Below are 19,038 nucleotides of genomic sequence, written 5' to 3'. Positions count from 1 at the left end.
ACCAAACAATTCAAACAGCAACTTCAAGAGCTTCTCATTTACCTCTTCCTAATTCTTATTCTTAATTTCCACGTGTTCTTTACCAAAGTAGGCATGCCTTTGCCCGTTTGTCAGCACCACTGTGAAGCAAACCAAGCGCTATATCGTGTGTGAGATACAGAGGCGAGCGTCCACTGCTGGTAGCGCCACGTCACCTTAACGCCTCTGCGCGTAGCGCACAAGTATTACACCACGATTTAGTATGAAATTAAAAATCAAAATTTATGTTTAAAACTTTGTTAAATTGTTGTTTAGTGTCATAATGTTCCAAATACCAAGTCTTGATGTTTACGGAAAAATGCCGTTTTAAGAGAAAAATAAAAGGCGCTAAATAATGACGCTAGGAAGCCAGAATTTGGTCAGAAGGTGAAGTTAGAAGTTATAAATAAGTGATGCCGGTTTCCAAAACCATAAAACAAAAAATAACGCCAGAATCCACGTTTTTCGGAAGATTCAGAGGCGCTAAATAATGGACTTAGAAACTTGAAAATTTATTTTATGCTTCAGTACACCCCAAAACTAATAACAGAGAGTCCACGTTAATCTACCTCTTATAGTTTTTGAGTATTAAATAAAAACTAATTTTGTGACTAAAATGTACCTAAGTGTTGTAGATTAAGTACTTGAAATTTTAATGATAGAGGATTTTGGTTAAACTAGATGATCAAATATATCAAATAATAGAGCTACACCAAGTTTAAGACTTGTAATATAAATAGCAACTGATGGAAGTCTTAGCAAAGGTATGGTTCAGAGGTAAGAATCTACCGTTAGTTCCACTAAATAAATTCTATTACGCAAAGTTTTCATTCTAGCGAGCTGAAACTTTCGACGTGCTTTCAAACTGCTTATCTGCATACCAGACAAGTTAAGAAGTTTCTGAAGTAATTGGTAACTATATTATTAAAGATTATGTGCCGGAGATAGCGGTCGTTTGTAGACTGCCGCCGTATGCAAATGCACAGAGACAACAGATGTTTTCTCGGCAGTCCACACCGGCACCTTCTAAATACAGCCCCTGAAGCGCTAGGAAGGTTCACTTCGCTCTCAGACACTGTGAGGTCCACGCCAGTTAAACGTCTGGTCGCTCTGTGCCTCGGATGACGTCAGTGCCGAGCTGTGACAAGCGCGTATTTGGCAGTGAAAACGGATAATGAACTCGCGAGGACTGTACACCGTCCTGGATCGTGTAGAATTCGGTAAAATAACTGTTAGTGTGCCGTCCGTGTGAAATTCAATTCCGCGTGGTAAGTGATGAATTTATTTCCACTTTTATGGCGAGCATTAATTTTTGAACATTTATTGCGAACTTTCAATTGAGTGATGTTGGTCAGGGCGAAAAACAATCAGGTAGGAAGTTACCGTAGAGGTCGCCTCTGAACTGCTAAAGGTGCTGTTAGGTTAGAAAGACTTGTTTTCAAATGAACATAACGCAATTTTGAGTGTTGTTTGTGAGAAACTTTAATTTATTTAAATCTTGATTGGAAGTTTAAACTTTTACTGAAGTCGTAATCCTGATCCCGCAAAGAAATGGGAAATAGACACTTTTCTTTCAGTGGGCTGGACCGGAATGTGGCCGTGCAGACTGGAAACTAAGGTCAGTATGTTTCCCTTCGCTTTCTGGCTGACCACCAAATTAATTTCCAGGCTCCCGTGATTGAAGACGGCATCAAAACTTTAAACCAGTGAAGTAACTTACTCGCCGCCCCACAACTGCACATAAACTGCTGTTACCCGTATTTTTTAACGTTTCCACTGCCTCTGACTTTCTTCTTCATCTCCGTCAAAACTGAAATACCCACTTGCTGTTTCTGAATTTCTGCTACCACCTCTCAGAATGTATTGATTTACCCCTTAAGGTTTCACTTCTAATTCTTTTACAGCAATTTTCGTTCTCCGAGATTTTCAACGGTTTCTTTCGTTCTGGGATACGTAGAAATAATTCTTTTGCCTGTACACAGACCCAGTCTGTAGCAGAACCCGCCAACCTGGATAGCCAGGGGACTTTCCCTTCGGGTAAACCTTGTCGCTAGAGGGACTGCCTTCATTGCAGCTGTGAGGGCCCTCTTACCATCTCTCCTATACTAACCCTAAAAACAGGGCTGCATCATCCGCCAGCTCCGCCGTTATAATGGTCCACATCCCAGCCTCCGTAGCCGTAGAAGCAAGGGATCTTCAGCGGGTAATATCACCTAGTCCAGATGAACCATGGTTTTTAATGAGATGTTACTCCTACCCCTCTTCCTTTTCAGCCAGGCTTGAGGCAAGCTATGACAGAGTTACCGTTTTTCTTTGCAACTACACTCCTGGAAATTGAAATAAGAACACCGTGAATTCATTGTCCCAGGAAGGGGAAACTTTATTGACACATTCCTGGGGTCAGATACATCACATGATCACACTGACAGAACCACAGGCACATAGACACAGGCCACAGAGCATGCACAATGTCGGCACTAGTACAGTGTATATCCACCTTTCGCAGCAATGCAGGCTGCTATTCTCCCATGGAGACGATCGTAGAGATGCTGGATGTAGTCCTGTGGAACGGCTTGCCATGCCATTTCCGCCTGGCGCCTCAGTTGGACCAGCGTTCGTGCTGGACGTGCAGACCGCGTGAGACGACGCTTCATCCAGTCCCAAACATGCTCAATGGGGGACAGATCCGCAGATCTTGCTGGCCAGGAAAGTTGACTTACACCTTCTAGAGCACGTTGGGTGGCACGGGATACATGCGGCCGTGCATTGTCCTGTTGCAACAGCAAGTTCCCTTGCCGGTCTAGGAATGGTAGAACGATGGGTTCGATGACGGTTTGGATGTACCGTGCACTATTCAGTGTCCCCTCGACGATCACCAGTGGTGTACGGCCAGTGTAGGAGATCGCTCCCCACACCATGATGCCGGGTGTTGGCCCTGTGTGCCTCGGTCGTATGCAGTCCTGATTGTGGCGCTCACCTGCACGGCGCCAAACACGCATACGACCATCATTGGCACCAAGGCAGAAGCGACTCTCATCGCTGAAGACGACACGTCTCCATTCGTCCCTCCATTCACGCCTGTCGCGACACCACTGGAGGCGGGCTGCACGATGTTGGGGCGTGAGCGGAAGACGGCCTAACGGTGTGCGGGACCGTAGCCCAGCTTCATGGAGACGGTTGCGAATGGTCCTCGCCGATACCCCAGGAGCAACAGTGTCCCTAATTTGCTGGGAAGTGGCGGTGCGGTCCCCTACGGCACTGCGTAGGATCCTACGGTCTTGGCGTGCATCCGTGCGTCGCTGCGGTCCGGTACCAGGTCGACGGGCACGTGCACCTTCCGCCGACCACTGGCGACAACATCGATGTACTGTGGAGACCTCACGCCCCACGTGTTGAGGAATTCGGCGGTACGTCCACCCGGCCTCCCGCATGCCCACTATACGCCCTCGCTCAAAGTTCGTCAACTGCACATACGGTTCACGTCCACGCTGTCGCGGCATGCTACCAGTGTTAAAGACTGCGATGGAGCTCCGTATGCCACGGCAAACTGGCTGACACTGACAGCGGCGGTGCACAAATGCTGCGCAGCTAGCGCCATTCGACGGCCAACACCGCGGTTCCTGGTGTGTCCGCTGTGCCGTGCGTGTGATCATTGCTTGCACAGCCCTCTCGAAGTGTCCGGAGCAAGTATGGTGGGTCTGACACACCGGTGTCAATGTGTTCTTTTTTCCATTTCCAGGAGTGTATTTACTCAGAACTATCGTTAATTTCACAGATCAACGTTCTTCATATGGTAAAGTCAGTTATTCTGACTTATCATTTGACGCTTACTCATTTTATTTCCGGTATCTGCTTGTCATTGTATAGTTAAATACTTTATGTAACGAATTAAGCAAGATGAGTCTGCTATTTAGGCGTAAATCTGAAAATGAGTATAAGTAGCGGCCAAAAAAATTTTTCATTTGAGGGCGTTGCCGCAGCGTATACAACGTTAACATGAATAAAATTCCTTCACCGGGGAAGATGAATGGAATATTCCAGAATTTGAAACACGAACAGCTGCTAGCATGAGTTTCTTAGAAGTAGATACCTTAGGGGTTGCGAAGCAACTCAAATCGCTTGATACGGGCAAGTCTTCAGGTCCAGATTGTATACCGATTAGGTTCCTTTCAGATTACGCTGATAGAACAGCTCCCTACTTAGCACTCATATACAACCGCTCGCTCACCGATGGATCTGTACCTACAGATTGGAAAATTGCGCAGGTCGCACCAGTGTTTAAGAAGGGTAGTAGGAGTAATCCATCTAACTACAGACCTATATAATTGACGTCGGTTTGCAGTAGGGTTTTGGAGCATATACTGTATTCAAACATTATGAATAACCTCGAAGGGAACGATCTATTGATACGTAATCAGCATGGTTTCAGAAAACATCGTTCTTGTGCAACGCAGCTAGCTCTTTATTCGCACGAAGTAATGGCCGCTATCGACAGGGGATCTCAAGTTGATTCCGTATTTCTAGATTTCCGGGAAGCTTTTGGCACGGTTCCTCACAAGCGACTTCTAATCAAGCTGCGGGCCTGTGGGGTATCGTCTCAGTTGTGCGACTGGATTTGTGATTTCCTGTCAGAAGGTCGCAGTTCGTAGTAATAGACGGCAAATCATCGAGTAAAACTGAAGTGATATCAGGTGTTCCCGAGGGAAGCGTCCTGGGACCTCTGCTGTTCCTGATCTATATAAATGACCTGGGTGACAATCTGAGCGGTTCTCTTAGGTTGTTCGCAGATGATGCTGTAATTTACCGTCTAGTAAGGTCATCCGAAGACCAGTATCAGTTGCAAAGCGATTTAGAAAAGATTTCTGTATGGTGTGGCAGGTGGCAGTTGACGCTAAATAACGAAAAGTGTGAGGTGATCCACATGAGTTCCAAAAGAAATCCGTTGGAATTCGATTACTCGATAAATAGTACAATTCTTAAGGCTGTCAATTCAACTAAGTACCTGGATGTTAAAATTACGAACAACTTCAGTTGGAAAGACCTCATAGGTAATATTGTGGGGAAGGCTAGCCGAAGGTTGCGTTTCATTGGCAGGACACTTAGAAGATGCAACAAGTCCACTAAAGAGACAGCTTACACTACGCTCGTTCATCCTCTGTTAGAATATTGCTGCGCGGTGTGGGATCCTTACCAGGTGGGATTGACGGAGGACATCGAAAGGGTGCAAAAAAGGGCAGCTCGTTTTGTATTATCAGATAGTAGGGGAGGAGTGTGGCAGATATGATACGCGAATTGGGATGGAAGTCATTACAGCAAAGACGTTTTTCGTCGCGGGGAGATCTATTTACGAAATTTCAGTCACCAACTTTCTCTTCCGAATGCGAAAATATTTTGTTGAGCCCAACCTACATAGGTAGGAATGATCATCTAAATAAAATAAGAGAAATCAGAGCTCGAACAGAAAGGTTTAGGTGTTCGTCTTTCCCGCGCGCTGTTCGGGAGTGGAATGGTAGAGAGATTGTATGATTGTGGTTCGACGAACCCTCTGCCAAGCACTTAAATGTGAATTGCAGAGTAGTCATGTAGATGTAGATGAAAAGCGACAAACTGCAGGAAGTGATTCCAGACTGAAAACGAAGGAAAAAGGTCCTATGAACACATGTCCAGAAATGAACGGTGTGCGTGCAACGACAGCAATGCCAGGAACGAGGTACTGAGCTGCATCGCATCCACGTCCCAACGGATGTTCAAAGTGGTCTCCATGGAATGCAATGTACGCGTTGAAATGTCCCATCATGGATTGCCGCACTCTTTCGCACGTTTCGGTCTCTCTTCGAGTAGGTCTCGAGAACAGGCTGTTGAACGGCCTGCAGATCAGGAAACGGTTCAGCATACACAGCGCTTTTCAGATGCCCCAGAGGTAAAAATTCAGGGAGTTTAAGTCTGGTGATCCCGCAGGCCAGCCTCCGCATCTTATCCAACGTCTTGCGTGGACATTGTTGAGATGTCGGTGAACTGTAATGCGCAATTGGGGTGATGCTCCGTCACGCAGAAACCACATAACCTGTCGTACTGCCAAACACACATTCTCAAGCAGTCGAGGCATACGATTCCGCGGATTATTCCTCCGTCGAGGCGTTGTGGAATAATAACTGGTCAAAGTATGTGATAGACAATAATCTCTGCCCACACATTGAAGCTGAACCGATGCTGAAGAGACATCTCAACCATTCCTCGAGGACTATCTGTAGCCCACAGTTGACGATTATTCCGACTGGTGATGCCAGTTATGGCAAAGGTTACAAGAAATCCCTTAATCGTGATGGTCTGGTGCCGAAACCTTCGACAAAATCCTTCCTTTAGAGGAATAATCCTTGCACTCGTTTCAGGCGATGGTGTTAGTAGCGGCTGTCATGCTGGATACACGTAATCGTACTTTGGCTTTCACCATGCTGGTGGGCCACTTGCCTGGAGCTTGTACTAGGGTTTGTCTCAATATCATGTAGAACCCTGTCCTCCAAATCTGGTGTATGCGCAGTCTGCCGCCTCCCTGCACGTTCTGAAAGGGACTATGGTCACACAAACATCCTAAAAGGGCTTGAGATGTTGTGTGATGCGGTTGAAGTCTGTGAGGTTACTTGTTTTGGTATAGCCGTGCTGCTCCCGACCGTCCACATCTGCTTAGCCAAACACAAACAGCATCTCGGCTTTTTCCCGATATGAATTCCCAACCGTTATGTTGCTTACAGTACGTTGCATCAATCACACACACTGTAACACACAAGGGACACTCAGCACGTGGTGAGATGAACTGTCTTTCGTCAGTGGCAGCTACCGTGGAAACGGTGCATTTCCGGACACATGCTGATATATAAGCACCGACTTGTAGTCGAAGGCATTCGTGCATTCCCGACGAGCGTGTGGTAAATGCGGAAACTTGAACCATGGCGGGCTTATTGATGAATGTGTTCAAACAGGACTAACGCGCTGTTATGCTTTACTTAGCTGCCGAAGCACAGACGCCAGTAGACATCCATCGGAGAATGAAGGATGTGTATGGGACAGCATGTCTGTCCAAAGTTGTGGAATGGTGTCCAAGAGATGCTACTGCTTCGTAATACCGCGGATTCCCGTATCGCAAATGTCGTAAAGCAGAAGTTGTACCACCTGAAGTCGGAGACACTCAAGTACCCGCCGTGTAGCGCTGGTCTCTCCCCAAGAGATTGTCACGGCTTCGGTCCCTTATAAAAGTCCTCGAAAGGTCGACTATTCCTGCTGGATGAGGATATGCAGCAGGCAATTACGGACTTCCTCATGCAGCACGACAAGGTGTTTTACCAAGCGGTCACCTTCAACCTGGTGTATCGGTGGGACGATTGCCTCAGTGGTCACAGCTATTTAGCATCATTCGCATACAGATTCTAGAGTGTAGGGCCTCCGAACGGAAACTTTTTGATCGCCATAAAATAAAAAGGAACTACCACACTTGTATGTCACTTAATTCTTTCTTTCTCATAAACGATAATAGGAACATAAAATTTTCAATTTACTTCGCGCGTTATGAGACACCAATTAGAAATGTTTCAAATTATAACAGTAAAAATTCGGTAAAACCTGAAAAAAATAAGGAAAATCACTACAAATGTGCTATATGGTGCAGAAGTGGCTTGTTCGAAAATTAGCCATTTTCCATTACATGTCAACGTTGGAAGATTAAAAGTAAGTTTCACGAATGGAACATCTCCTGATTATGGTGTATCAGAAATAACTGATTTGTTTCAGAAGTTGTTACACACTGTAAATAAAATAAAACAAAATTGCTTCGTAAGTCGCTCCTTCCTTCAGTTGTAAAGTGCGTTCTGTCATTCGATGCTTGTGTTCAAAAGGACCTACAATTGAAGTGTGAAGTGAAAGGATCTACAACTGAAATGTTTTTTCCACAATTTACATGATTTTCCCGACAAAACCTTGGATATCACAAACTGTGTGCATGACGTGCAGCAAAGGCGCTTACCAACCAGCGTCAAGATCAAATAATGCCAAGCGAATGGACATTTCTGGACCGCTATCAGTAGGTTGCTTTCAGAGGAACGTGGGTCAACAAATGTTTAAGTGACGTATGCTGTGAAGTGCACAGCAGATTTTGCATGGCTACCAACCACACTCGACGATGCAGATGCATCTTTTCTACCATCAGTGCTTTTTTTATGTAAAGTAGCAGTTGCAGCCTACGTCCTCAGTTATTTTCTGGCTGCACTCGTATTCCAATCTCTGTTTCCCTCTACGATATTTACCCTCTGCATCTCCCTCTAGTACCACAAAAGTTATTCCCTGGTGTCCTCACAGATATCTATCATCATGTCCTTTCTTAGAGCCGCTGTTTGCCATACGATCCTTTCCTCGCCGATTCTGCAGAGCCTCCTCATTCCTTACCTCGTCCATATAATTTTCAGCATTCTTCTGTGGCACCACAACAGATCTTGTAATTTTTCTTTACTTTCTCTGAGGACGGCAGTGTCTGCAACGAATCTTATCATTGATAACCTCTCACAGCTTGAGTTTGCAATCCTCACTTGAAATTTATTTGCGTCGTTGCTTCTTCGACGTAGAAATTCAACAGTAGGGGTGAAAGACTACATCCCTGTCTTACATCCTGTTTGACTCGAGCACTTCGCTCACCAGTTCTGCAGTCGTTGTTATATAAAAACCGAATTAATCGCATTTTAATGTTCATGTCCCACGACGACAAAGGGGGGGGGGAGGCTTTGGAGGGGTGGCTAAGATGCGGGGTGGGAGACGGAGGAGAGCTGAGAAAGGATAGCAAACCAGTGATGGCACAGAGAGGTTTGGCAGTCAACATAACACTTTATTTTATTCATACAGTTGTGTTACTCCCGTGCTGGGTAAAGATCGCGCCAAGTCAGCGTGGGGAGAGCCAGGTGGCCGGAGAGATGACAATCAGCGTCCATCTGTTTGACTGCAAGCACACGCCCAGCTTCGTTCAGCGTGTGTGGCACCTACCTCGTCGCATAAGTCGTGCCACAAACACAATACGTGGCGCACGAAGACGTTCGGGAATCCTGCTGTGGTAGGAAGTTCTGCAATGAATGTCTCCATCCTAGCATCCCAGTGAGAGGTGGAAATCTGACAACTCTTTCAAGTATGAAGACTGTGCCCTCCAGACAGAATGCGCCAACAACATTTGTCTTGAAACGTGATTGAGAGATACTTTTGTAACAAAAAAAAACCCTCACTATAATTCCATAGACAGTATGTATTAAATTATTGGAGTATACAGTCGCTAACCTAGCAAGTATTACCCTTTCTTGCACTTGAAGAAATGAATTGGTTTCCATCGATTTCGAGACGATAAGGAACTCGACACCGCCATGGTCGTCTGGTTGAGTTCCCGTAACCTTTTTTCAGTGTTTTCTGTCGGAGTTGCTAACTTCTAAACGCAAGTCGAATAGTAAGAGTTGATTAACTTTATTTATTTACGAGGGTTGGAACTTAAATAGTGGAAACTATTTATTCACAACCGTTGCAAAATGATGGGTTGGTTCCGCAGAAAGTGTCGTCGCTTCTTTCGCAAAGATGGTCGCAGGTGATGCTTCAAAAACGAACAGTAATACCGTGCATTGCCGATCTGCCATGGAGGGACGTAATGCGCTAGGATAACAACATCACAGTCGCAGGTCGCATGGTCGCAGGTGATGCTTCAAAAACGAACAGTAATACCGTGCATTGCCGATCTGCCATGGAGGGACGTAATGCGCTAGGATAACACCATCACAGTCGTACCCGAGAATCACCATAACTTTAGACCGCTCCATTCGCACCATCAACAGACCGGCTCTTCTAACAGTATACTACGCCTTCCACATCGCTGGCAAAGGTTTCAACACAACGCTGGTGACTACTTTGAAGTACAGTAACAGATGCAAACATGTAAATCTTTTGTATCGGCTATGAATAAATAGTTGCCACTATTTAAGTTCCTACCCTCGTATTTATTTCATTTGTATTACCGGGACGTGTTTTCCAACTGTATACCTTCCTAAGTTGTATAAACTATTTTCCGAATTTCATTCCTGTCATCTTTCCACGAACACAAAGATACATAATGAGATTTTCACTCTGCAGCGGAGTGTGCGCTGATATGAAACTTCCTGGCAGATTAAAACTGTGTGCCCGACCGAGACTCGAACTCGGGACCTTTGCCTTACGCGGGCAAGTGCTCTACCAACTGGAAGGTAGGAGACGAGGTACTGGCAGAAGTAAAGCTGTGAGTACCGGTCGTGAATCGTGCTTCGGTAGCTCAGTTGGTAGAGCACTTGCCCGCGAAGGCAAAGGTACCGAGTTCGAGTCTCGGTCGGGCACACAGTTTTAATCTGCCAGGAAGTTACAAAGATACATATTTTTTAAAATAGTTTTCCTTACTAGAATGTTTTAGTGCTATTTTTGCCATTTTTGAATCAGATCTTTTTCTTCTGTGTAATTTCAGACAAATTATATGGATCGCCTCTGTTTGTATTGTCTTCGGAAATGTAAACTACAACCTTGTGTATTATACTTTTTGATTCCTTGTTCTTAATATCTACCTTCTTGTCTATTCTTCTGTGTATGTTGACTGGTTGTATTTGCTGTTGTTTTTGTTTCAGATCATGTGGTTCAAGTGGCTCTCAGCACTATGGGGCTTAACTTCTGAGGTCATCCCCTAGAACTTAGAACTACTTAAACCTAACTAACCTAAGGACATCACAGAGATCCATGCCCGAGGCAGGATTCGAACCTGCGACCGTAGCGGTCGCTCGGTTCCAGACTGTAGCGCCTAGAACCGTTGGGCCACTTCGGCCGGCTTTTTGTTTCAGTATTCACGCCTTAATCTGTAAGTAGTTCGTAAAGTGCATGGAACCAAATGAGATTATAAGATAAGGAACAAGTAAAGAAAAGCAAATCAAACTCCGCTGTTGGCTGTATTTTTATTCAAGCCAGTAACAAAATCAATTTAGAGATCGTAATGTTTCGTCGTTTAACGAAGATATTTCTACACCCGCTGTTTCAGAAACAAATGCAGATGTGGAAAGTGCTTAACAGCTTCTCTATAGATCCAAATGAATGGATCTGTCAATAATGGATCGCCATCACGAGCTCACAGCACGTAGCACCTGGTGCGCGAGCAGGGACATCAGAGAACGTGATGCCGCCTGGCTGACTGTTCATACCACAGGGCGAGCAGTCCGACCAAGGAAGTTGACGGTGTTAGATGTCACACTCAGTGGCACAGCTGCGGATTGGCCTACGGTATGAACAGGGACGCCACCGAAGTTGAAGATGTTGTAAGCAGGATTCACTGGTACTGCTGCCTGCTGGACAGCGGTAGATACAGGAATGCCATCAAAGTTGATGGAGCCTGGATACTGACTCTTGGGTGGGGCAGCTGGTGGTGCCCATACGCGGACAGGAACGCCACCGAAGATGACGGTGTTTGATGACTGACTGCGTGGGGCGGCGGAAGGGCCGGAGCCTGCAGATAGCCTCACCGCTGCAGCAGATGGACCGACAACGGTATACACTGGACCGCCGGGGATGTAGCCAGCGTCTGCCCGATCCGAGGTTGTCAAGAATGCTCCGACCTGCACAGATAATACTGTGAGAGCTTTGTGGACAACATAGTTGTGGAGATGAAGCAGCGTTTAGAAGATTAATCAATTACTCAAAAATAGTCTTAATCCCATTTATTATTATTATACCGCCAACTGGTTTCAACCCGACGTAGGGGTCATCTTGTGGACTTTTACACCATTGGTCGACTGCTGGTGGTGTCACTCCTGTCTACATAACGGCAGGAAACTATCAACAGGAGTGACAACACCAGCAGTCGGCCAATGGTGTAAACGCCTAGAAGATGACGCCTACGTCGGGTTGAAACCGGTTGGCGGTATTAAATGCGATTAAGACTGTTTTTGAATAATTGACCGTGAGAGCTGCTGGTATTTCAGGAAGATAACTATTTCTCAGCCACACTTAATTTCACTATTTATTTCGTCATAAACTATTCAGTTACATCAAAGAAAGCAGTGAGGTTTAACAGAGGTGAAGTTAGCGATAAACTTAACATAAATCTGTAGGACGTGGTAGACAAATTACGGCAATCGTACTACTCTGAAAGCAAAGCACCACACGAAAGGCGAAGAAATAAAGATATAATAAGCAGACTAGCACAGAGATATGGGACATTATTCGCTAGTATTAAACACCAAGCTTAACTACTCCTTTTTCACTTTCGTTTATGTTCATCTGATAACATTTCAACACATTACACACACTGTGTTCGCTGCTCTTGCAAGGCTTCTACCGCCTATGAGAGAATTGCAATATCATCGGCTATGGCTCTTATTTTTGGTCCGTGAATTTCCCTTCGAAATTTATCCTTGATTTCCCCAGCCGGTTACTCATCGCACAGAACGAATAACATCGAGGGGACACTACGATTCTGTCTCACTCCCTTTCCAGCTTCTACACTACTGGCCATTAAAAAAGCTGCATAAAGAAGATGACGTGTTACAGACGCGAAATTTAACCGACAGGAAGAAGATGCTGTGATATGCAAATGATTTGCTTTTCAGAGCATTCACACAAGGTTGGCGCCGGTGGTGACACCTACAACGTGCTGACATGAGGAAAGTTTCCAACCGATTTCTCATACGCAAACAACAGTTGACCGGCGTTGTCTGTTGAAACGTTGTTGTGATTCCTCGTGTACGGAGGAGAAATCCGTACTATCACGTTTCCGACTTTGATAAAGGTCGGATTATAGCCTATCGCGATTGCGATTTATCGTATCGCGAGAGTGCTGCTCGCGTTGGTCGAGATCCAATTACTGTTAGCCGAATATGGAATCGGTGGGTTCAGGAGGGTAATACGGAACGCCGTGCTGGATCCGAACGGCCTCGTATCACTAGCAGTCGAGATGACAGGCATCTTATCCGCATGGCTGTAACGGATCGTGCAGCCACGTCTCGGTCCCTGAGTCAACAGATGGGGACGTTTGCAAGACAACAACCATCTGCACGAACAGTTCTACGACGTTGCAGCAGCATGGCCTATCAGCTCGGAGACCATGGCTGCGGTTACCCGTGACGCTGCATCACAGACAGGAGCGCCTGCGATGGTGTTCTCAACGACGAACCTAGGTGCACGAATGACAAAACGTCATTTTTTCGGATGAATCCAGGTTCTGTTTACAGCATCATGATGGTCGCATCCGTGTTTGGCGACATCGCGGTGAACGCACGTTGGAAGCGTGTATTCGTCATCGCCTTATTGGCGTATCACCTGGCGTGATGGTATGGGGTGCCATTGGTTACACGTCTCGGTCACCTCTTATTCGCATTGACGGCACTTTGAACAGTGGACGTTACGTTTCAGATGTGTTACGACCCGTGGCTCTACCCGTCATTCGATCCCTGCGAATCCCTACATTTCAGCAGGATAATGCACGACCGCATGTTGCAGGTCCTGTACGGGCCTTTCTGGATACAGAAAATGTTCGACTGCTGCCCTGGCCAGCACATTCTCCAGATCTCTCGCCAATTGAAAACGTCTGGTCAATGGTGGCCGAGCAACAGGCTCGTCACAATACGCCAGTCACTACTGTTGATGAACTGTGGTATCGTGTTGAAGCTGCATGGGCAGCTGTACTGTACACGCCATCCAAGCTCTGTTTGAATGATTTCCCAGGCGTATTAAGGCCAGAGGTAGTTGTTCTTGGTACTGATTTCTCAGGATCTATGCACCGTAATTGCGTGAAAATGTAATCACATGTCAGTTCTAGTATAGTATATTTGTCCAATGAATACCCGTTTATCATCTGCATTTCTTCTTGGTGTAGCAATTTTAATGGCCAGCAGTGTATTTGCATTTTATGCTCTTCGATTCTGACAGCGGCAGTCTAGTTTCTGTAGAATTGGTTAATAACTCTTTGTTCCCTGTATTTTACCCCCGCTACTTTCGAAGATTCTCTTCCAGTCGTCATTTTCCAAAGCTGTTTCTAAGTATACAAATGCTACTGACGTAGATTTCCTTTCCTTTAATCTCCATTCCAAGACAGGTCATCAGGCCAGTTTGTCTTCGCGTTTACCTTTATTTGTACGGCAACGGAACTGATCGTCCCTGAGATCGGCTGCTATCAATTATTTGTCTAAGTATTTAACGCAATAGCTTTATGAGAGAAGCTCGTGGTTTGAAGTAAACTATCTGGAAACCTGTCCAGAGGGATTTAATAAGACATTCAACATCCACTGTTAGTCACTGGCTCCTCCAGACCTCTACACCTCATGCTCCTCAACTACACGTTTCTCTATCTTTCCCGCGTGTTAGCTGTTGTCACATACTCACCTTCCTTAATCAAGACCTTCTCCTTCTATCTCTAGGAATCCAACGAAGAACGTTCTAGACGTCCTGCCAATCTCTGATTTTTTCAGCCGTTTTTATTTCAATCATAGTTATGGTCTCAGTTAAGTCAACTTAAGACCCTCACATCCTAGATGAGCGTTCGTAGATTACTGTCCGACCAATTGGATTTTGTGTGACGTGTTTTTCGTAAGGCAAAAAGTTGCCATGTCCGTTTTACTCGTCAGTTTATTTCTCCTGCTCCTCATCCAGTCGTTGTGTTTGACTGTCTGATATTAACAGAAAAATCTCGCCAAGTGTATCAGGGGCTGGTTCCTTGAGCAGATCCACTGTCACCCGACAACAGGGCAGCATATTAAGCCCTGGACACTCTCAGTTGCCTGCAAGTGGTTCCTCTAATCGAAGTGTTCGCCTTTTTGATGTTTAAAAGCGCGTTTTCTGCCACTGAGTTTCTTGATACGGGCCTGTTGCCTCATATTTCTCCAATCATGGGCAGTAACGTTTCCAGAGTGTATTTTACCTTTTAAACATTTCTTCAGTATGATGTTTCCTTGGACTCAGAGCTTAGCTTCACTACAACTCCGTGAAATGCTCTATAGCATCCACCTACATTTCTTGAGAGTAAAACCTTAAAGATGTAAATCATGTTCACTACCTAATCCTAAAGTTCTAACACACGTATGAAGAATTTTCGTCTGACATTTAGAACACGTACATGTAAAATCTGAAACAGTATTAATGGCGAAAGACAGAGCTCAGTTTGGTCCAATCAGTTTTAGGACAATCCGAGTTGCGTTGTGTAGTTGAGGAAGGCGATTCCCTAAAATTAATAAGCACGTCATCATCATCATCAGGATTTCCTTCCAGCGACCCGGGTAAGAAGTTGGTGAGCGATATGCCGCCATTAGTTTCTGTCCTGGTATAGCTTTTCCCTCTCCACTTCATGCCATGTTACTCCTCTCCTATTGAGATCTTCCTTAACCTGGCCTCTCCATTTCTTTTTACGCCGCCCAATTGGTCTTCTTCCTGGTACCTCCATCTCCAATAAGCACTTGCGAATCTTAAAGTGAATGAAAATTTTACCGTTTCTAATGTCAAAATAAGTGAGTTATTTTTCTCAGTGGTTACAAAGTGCTTTATCTAGCACTGAGGAATACGGCTCTGGAACTCCCATTTAACAGCTGAAAGTTTAAATAAATCCAGAGAAACATATAACAAATACAATTGGCGATGATACCCAGAAAAAGAAATGTTATCTACTATACCATTCCAAAGTTTTCTTCGTTGGTTTTGATTGGATCGACATCTTACACTACTAAGACGATCCCTAGAAAGTATTGCAAAACGTTCAAATGGTTCAAATGGCTCTGAGCACTATGGGACTTAACTGCTGAAGTCATCAGTCCCCTAGAACTTAGAACTACTTAAACCTAACTAACCTAAGGACATCACAAACATCCATGCCCGAGGCAGGATTCGAACCTGCGACCGTAGCGGTCGCGCGGTTCCAGACTGTAGCGCTCAGAACCGCTTGACCACCCCGCCCGGCATTGCAAAACGTAATTGCTTGTTGATGAGAATAGTATGAACGCTATGATTTACTTATATACAACGTCCTGCTGAGGCCCTTAAATTTCTTAACAGATTTAGACCTCTGTCAGCGAGCCTTTCCTACGCACAGTATCTTGAATGTCTTCTAGTAATGTGCAGTCCTCTTGGCTATGATACACGAGGATACTTCTCTTTGGGTAAACCTTGAGTTTTTCCACAGACAGACAACTGTAAAAGCTCATTCAACAGGAAAACCTTTTATTTGTTCAAACCTAAAACTAATATCTCACCTGATTACATTCATCGAGTGACAGCTGTGGTAGAGTCGGAGTGAAGTTGGCTAGCCCGTCGGCGAGAGATGCACAGTGAGCAGTGTCTATAACGTTGCTGGAGTGAGCCAAGATGTCAGGTGAGAAACTATCCACAGAAAGACCAGTAAATGGGCTGCTTATGGAGAGACCAAACTTGCCGTTGTTAGAATTGGGAGTTGGGTATGTCATTGTAAACGGAAGGCTCACACTGTCACTGTTGGCTGGAGGGCTGTAGAAAGGCCTGGTACAAAGCCAATGGTTGACGGCATTGTACAACCCAAGCCCAGTAGAGGTAGGGGCAAGGCTACTGATGGGATAGCGAGGATCACTGGCGGGAGAAATCTCTTCTTGGGAGTCAGCAGAGGGACTCGCTGGAATATTGCTGGCAGGAAGATCCCCAAAGGAGGAGCTAGCAAGTGAATCAGTTTTGGGCTTCTTGACAGGTTGAAATGCCCCAGGCATATCTACACTAGCAATATTGTCCAGACTTTCAGAAACGATTGTTTGGGAGTTAACAGAAGAAGTGGCACGCAAGTTACTGACAGGAAGATTCTGAAATGTATTGCTGGCAGGTAAGTCATCGCTCAGCCTTTGAACAGGTTCAGAGACACCGGAGGTTTCAAAATCTGGGACTCTCTCTACATTATTAAGGGACGGAGATCTCTCAGAGGGACTAACTGAGTCAGGTGAGGGAATTTTACGAGCAGAAGAGAGATTCACCGGACTGTTGTCGTCTAACGCGCTTTCCGAGGAACTGCAAGGTCTTTCGGCAGAAGGAGGCAAGTTGGACGTCTCGGTGCTGTCAATATCCTGAAGACTAGCAGCATTCTTAGGAGGTGACGACATTTCATACTGACTAATGGAGCCAGCTGAGGGCGCTTGGCCACCAGAAGCCAGAGCTAACTTACTAATGGCGTTCAACTTGCTTTCTGAGGAGCTGTCAGGTCTTTCGGCCGAAGGAGAAGAGTTGGATGTCTCGGAGCTGTCAATAGCCTGAAGACTAGCAGCACTCTTTGGACCTGACGACGTTTGAGTGTGACTAATGGAGCCAGTTGAGGGCGCTTTGCCACCAGAAGAAGGGAGGCCTACTTTATGGTTGGTGTTCGACATGCTCTCTGGGGAACAGTCAGCTTTTTCGGCGGAAGGAGACGAGATGGAAACTTCGGAGCTGTCAGTATCCTGAAGACTGGCGGGGTTCTTAGGAACTGACGACGTTTGAGACCGACTAATTGAGCCACCTGAGGGTACTTGGCCACCAGCAGCGAGAGCTATCTTACTGTTGGCATTCAAGTTGCTTTCTGTGGAACTGCTAGGTCTTTTGGCAGAAGGAGAGTTGGACATCTCTGAGCTGTCAATATCCTGAACACTAGCAGCATTCTTAGGAGCTGAAGTCGTTTGAGACAGACTAATGGAGCCAGGTGAAAGCACTTTGCTACCTGAAGCGAGACCTACTTTAGAGTCGGTCTTCAACATGCTCTCCGGTGAACAGTCAGCTTTTTCGGCGGAAGGAGATGGGTTAGTAGTTTCGGAGCTATCAGTGTGCTGAAGACTAGCGGCATTCTTAGGAGCTGGCGACGTTTCAGGATGACTAATGGAGCTATCTGTGGGCACTTGGCCACCAGTAGTGAGAGCTATCTTACTGCTCGCTTTCAACTCGCTTTCTGTGGAACTGTCAAGTCTTTCGGCAGAAGCAGACGACTTGGAAATCTCGGAACTACCAATATGTTGAAGACTAGCAACATTCGTGGGAGCTGACGACACTTGAGACGAAATAATGGAACCAGTCGACGGCATTTTGCTATTAGAAGCAAGATCTATCTTGCGATTTACATTCAAGCTGGTTACTATGGGAGTGTCAGGTATTTCAGTGGAAGGAGAGAGGCTGGTCCTTTCGTAACTGGCCGTTTCAGCCTCGGCCGATTCACTACTAACTAATGTGGCGTCTTCAGCTCGCATGTTGGTCCCAATTCTGTCTTTCAAGATGACCGCACCGGATTCTCTTATCTTTGTCGAGCATGGTAAGGGCTCAACTTCAGACATGCCACCTGGCCTGGCGATGGCAGCTGCTAGCACTGCACTCAGGACCATCTGTAACAAAAGAGGTTATAGTGTTATTTCACACAACTGCTGAACATAATGAGACTGTGAAGCTTCCGTCATCAAAAGAAGCGATTCGTAAATCTCATGGCATTTGATACATCAGTAATGTATCACAATACATCCAAGGTCAATTATCTGGCGTACGTATATCCAAAACACACACACACACACACAAACACACACACACACACACACACACACACACACACACACACACACAGACTGAATCTGAAAACTTTAAAACATGCTAATATAAATAAAATATACACTCCTGGAAATGGAAAAAAGAACACATTGACACCGGTGTCTCAGACCCACCATACTTGCTCCGGACACTGCGAGAGGGCTGTACAAGCAATGATCACACGCACGGCACAGCGGACACACCAGGAACCGCGGTGTTGGCCGTCGAATGGCGCTGGCTGCGCAGCATTTGTGCACCGCCGCCGTCAGTGTCAGCCAGTTTGCCGTGGCATATGGAGCTCCATCGCAGTCTTTAACACTGGTAGCATGCCGCGACAGCGTGGACGTGAACCGTATGTGCAGTTGACAGACTTTGAGCGAGGGCGTATAGTGGGCATGCGGGAGGCCGAGTGGACGTACCGCCGAATTGCTCAACACGTGGGGCGTGAGGTCTCCACAG

At 45.8% G+C, this 19,038-nt stretch overlaps 1 protein-coding gene across 1 annotated transcript in view; it reads right to left on the bottom strand.

Annotated features, from left to right (window-relative positions):
* The window catches only part of LOC124789201 (flocculation protein FLO11-like), a 162,506-nt gene that overhangs the window by 137,595 nt on the left and 5,873 nt on the right, over positions 1–19,038 (bottom strand). Inside the window, exons 2-3 of the mRNA XM_047256495.1 lie at positions 16,275–18,383; positions 11,322–11,654 (exon numbers count right to left, since the gene is read on the bottom strand). Of these exons, the coding sequence (XP_047112451.1) occupies positions 11,322–11,654; positions 16,275–18,383 (2,442 nt within the window). The remainder of the gene's footprint in view (positions 1–11,321; positions 11,655–16,274; positions 18,384–19,038) is intronic.

The sequence above is a fragment of the Schistocerca piceifrons genome, chromosome 3, assembly GCF_021461385.2.
Source record: "Schistocerca piceifrons isolate TAMUIC-IGC-003096 chromosome 3, iqSchPice1.1, whole genome shotgun sequence".
Taxonomy (NCBI): Eukaryota; Metazoa; Arthropoda; class Insecta; order Orthoptera; family Acrididae; genus Schistocerca; species Schistocerca piceifrons.
The sequence above is the reverse complement of the archived record's forward strand: the minus strand, read 5'-3'. Positions and strand labels throughout refer to the sequence as shown.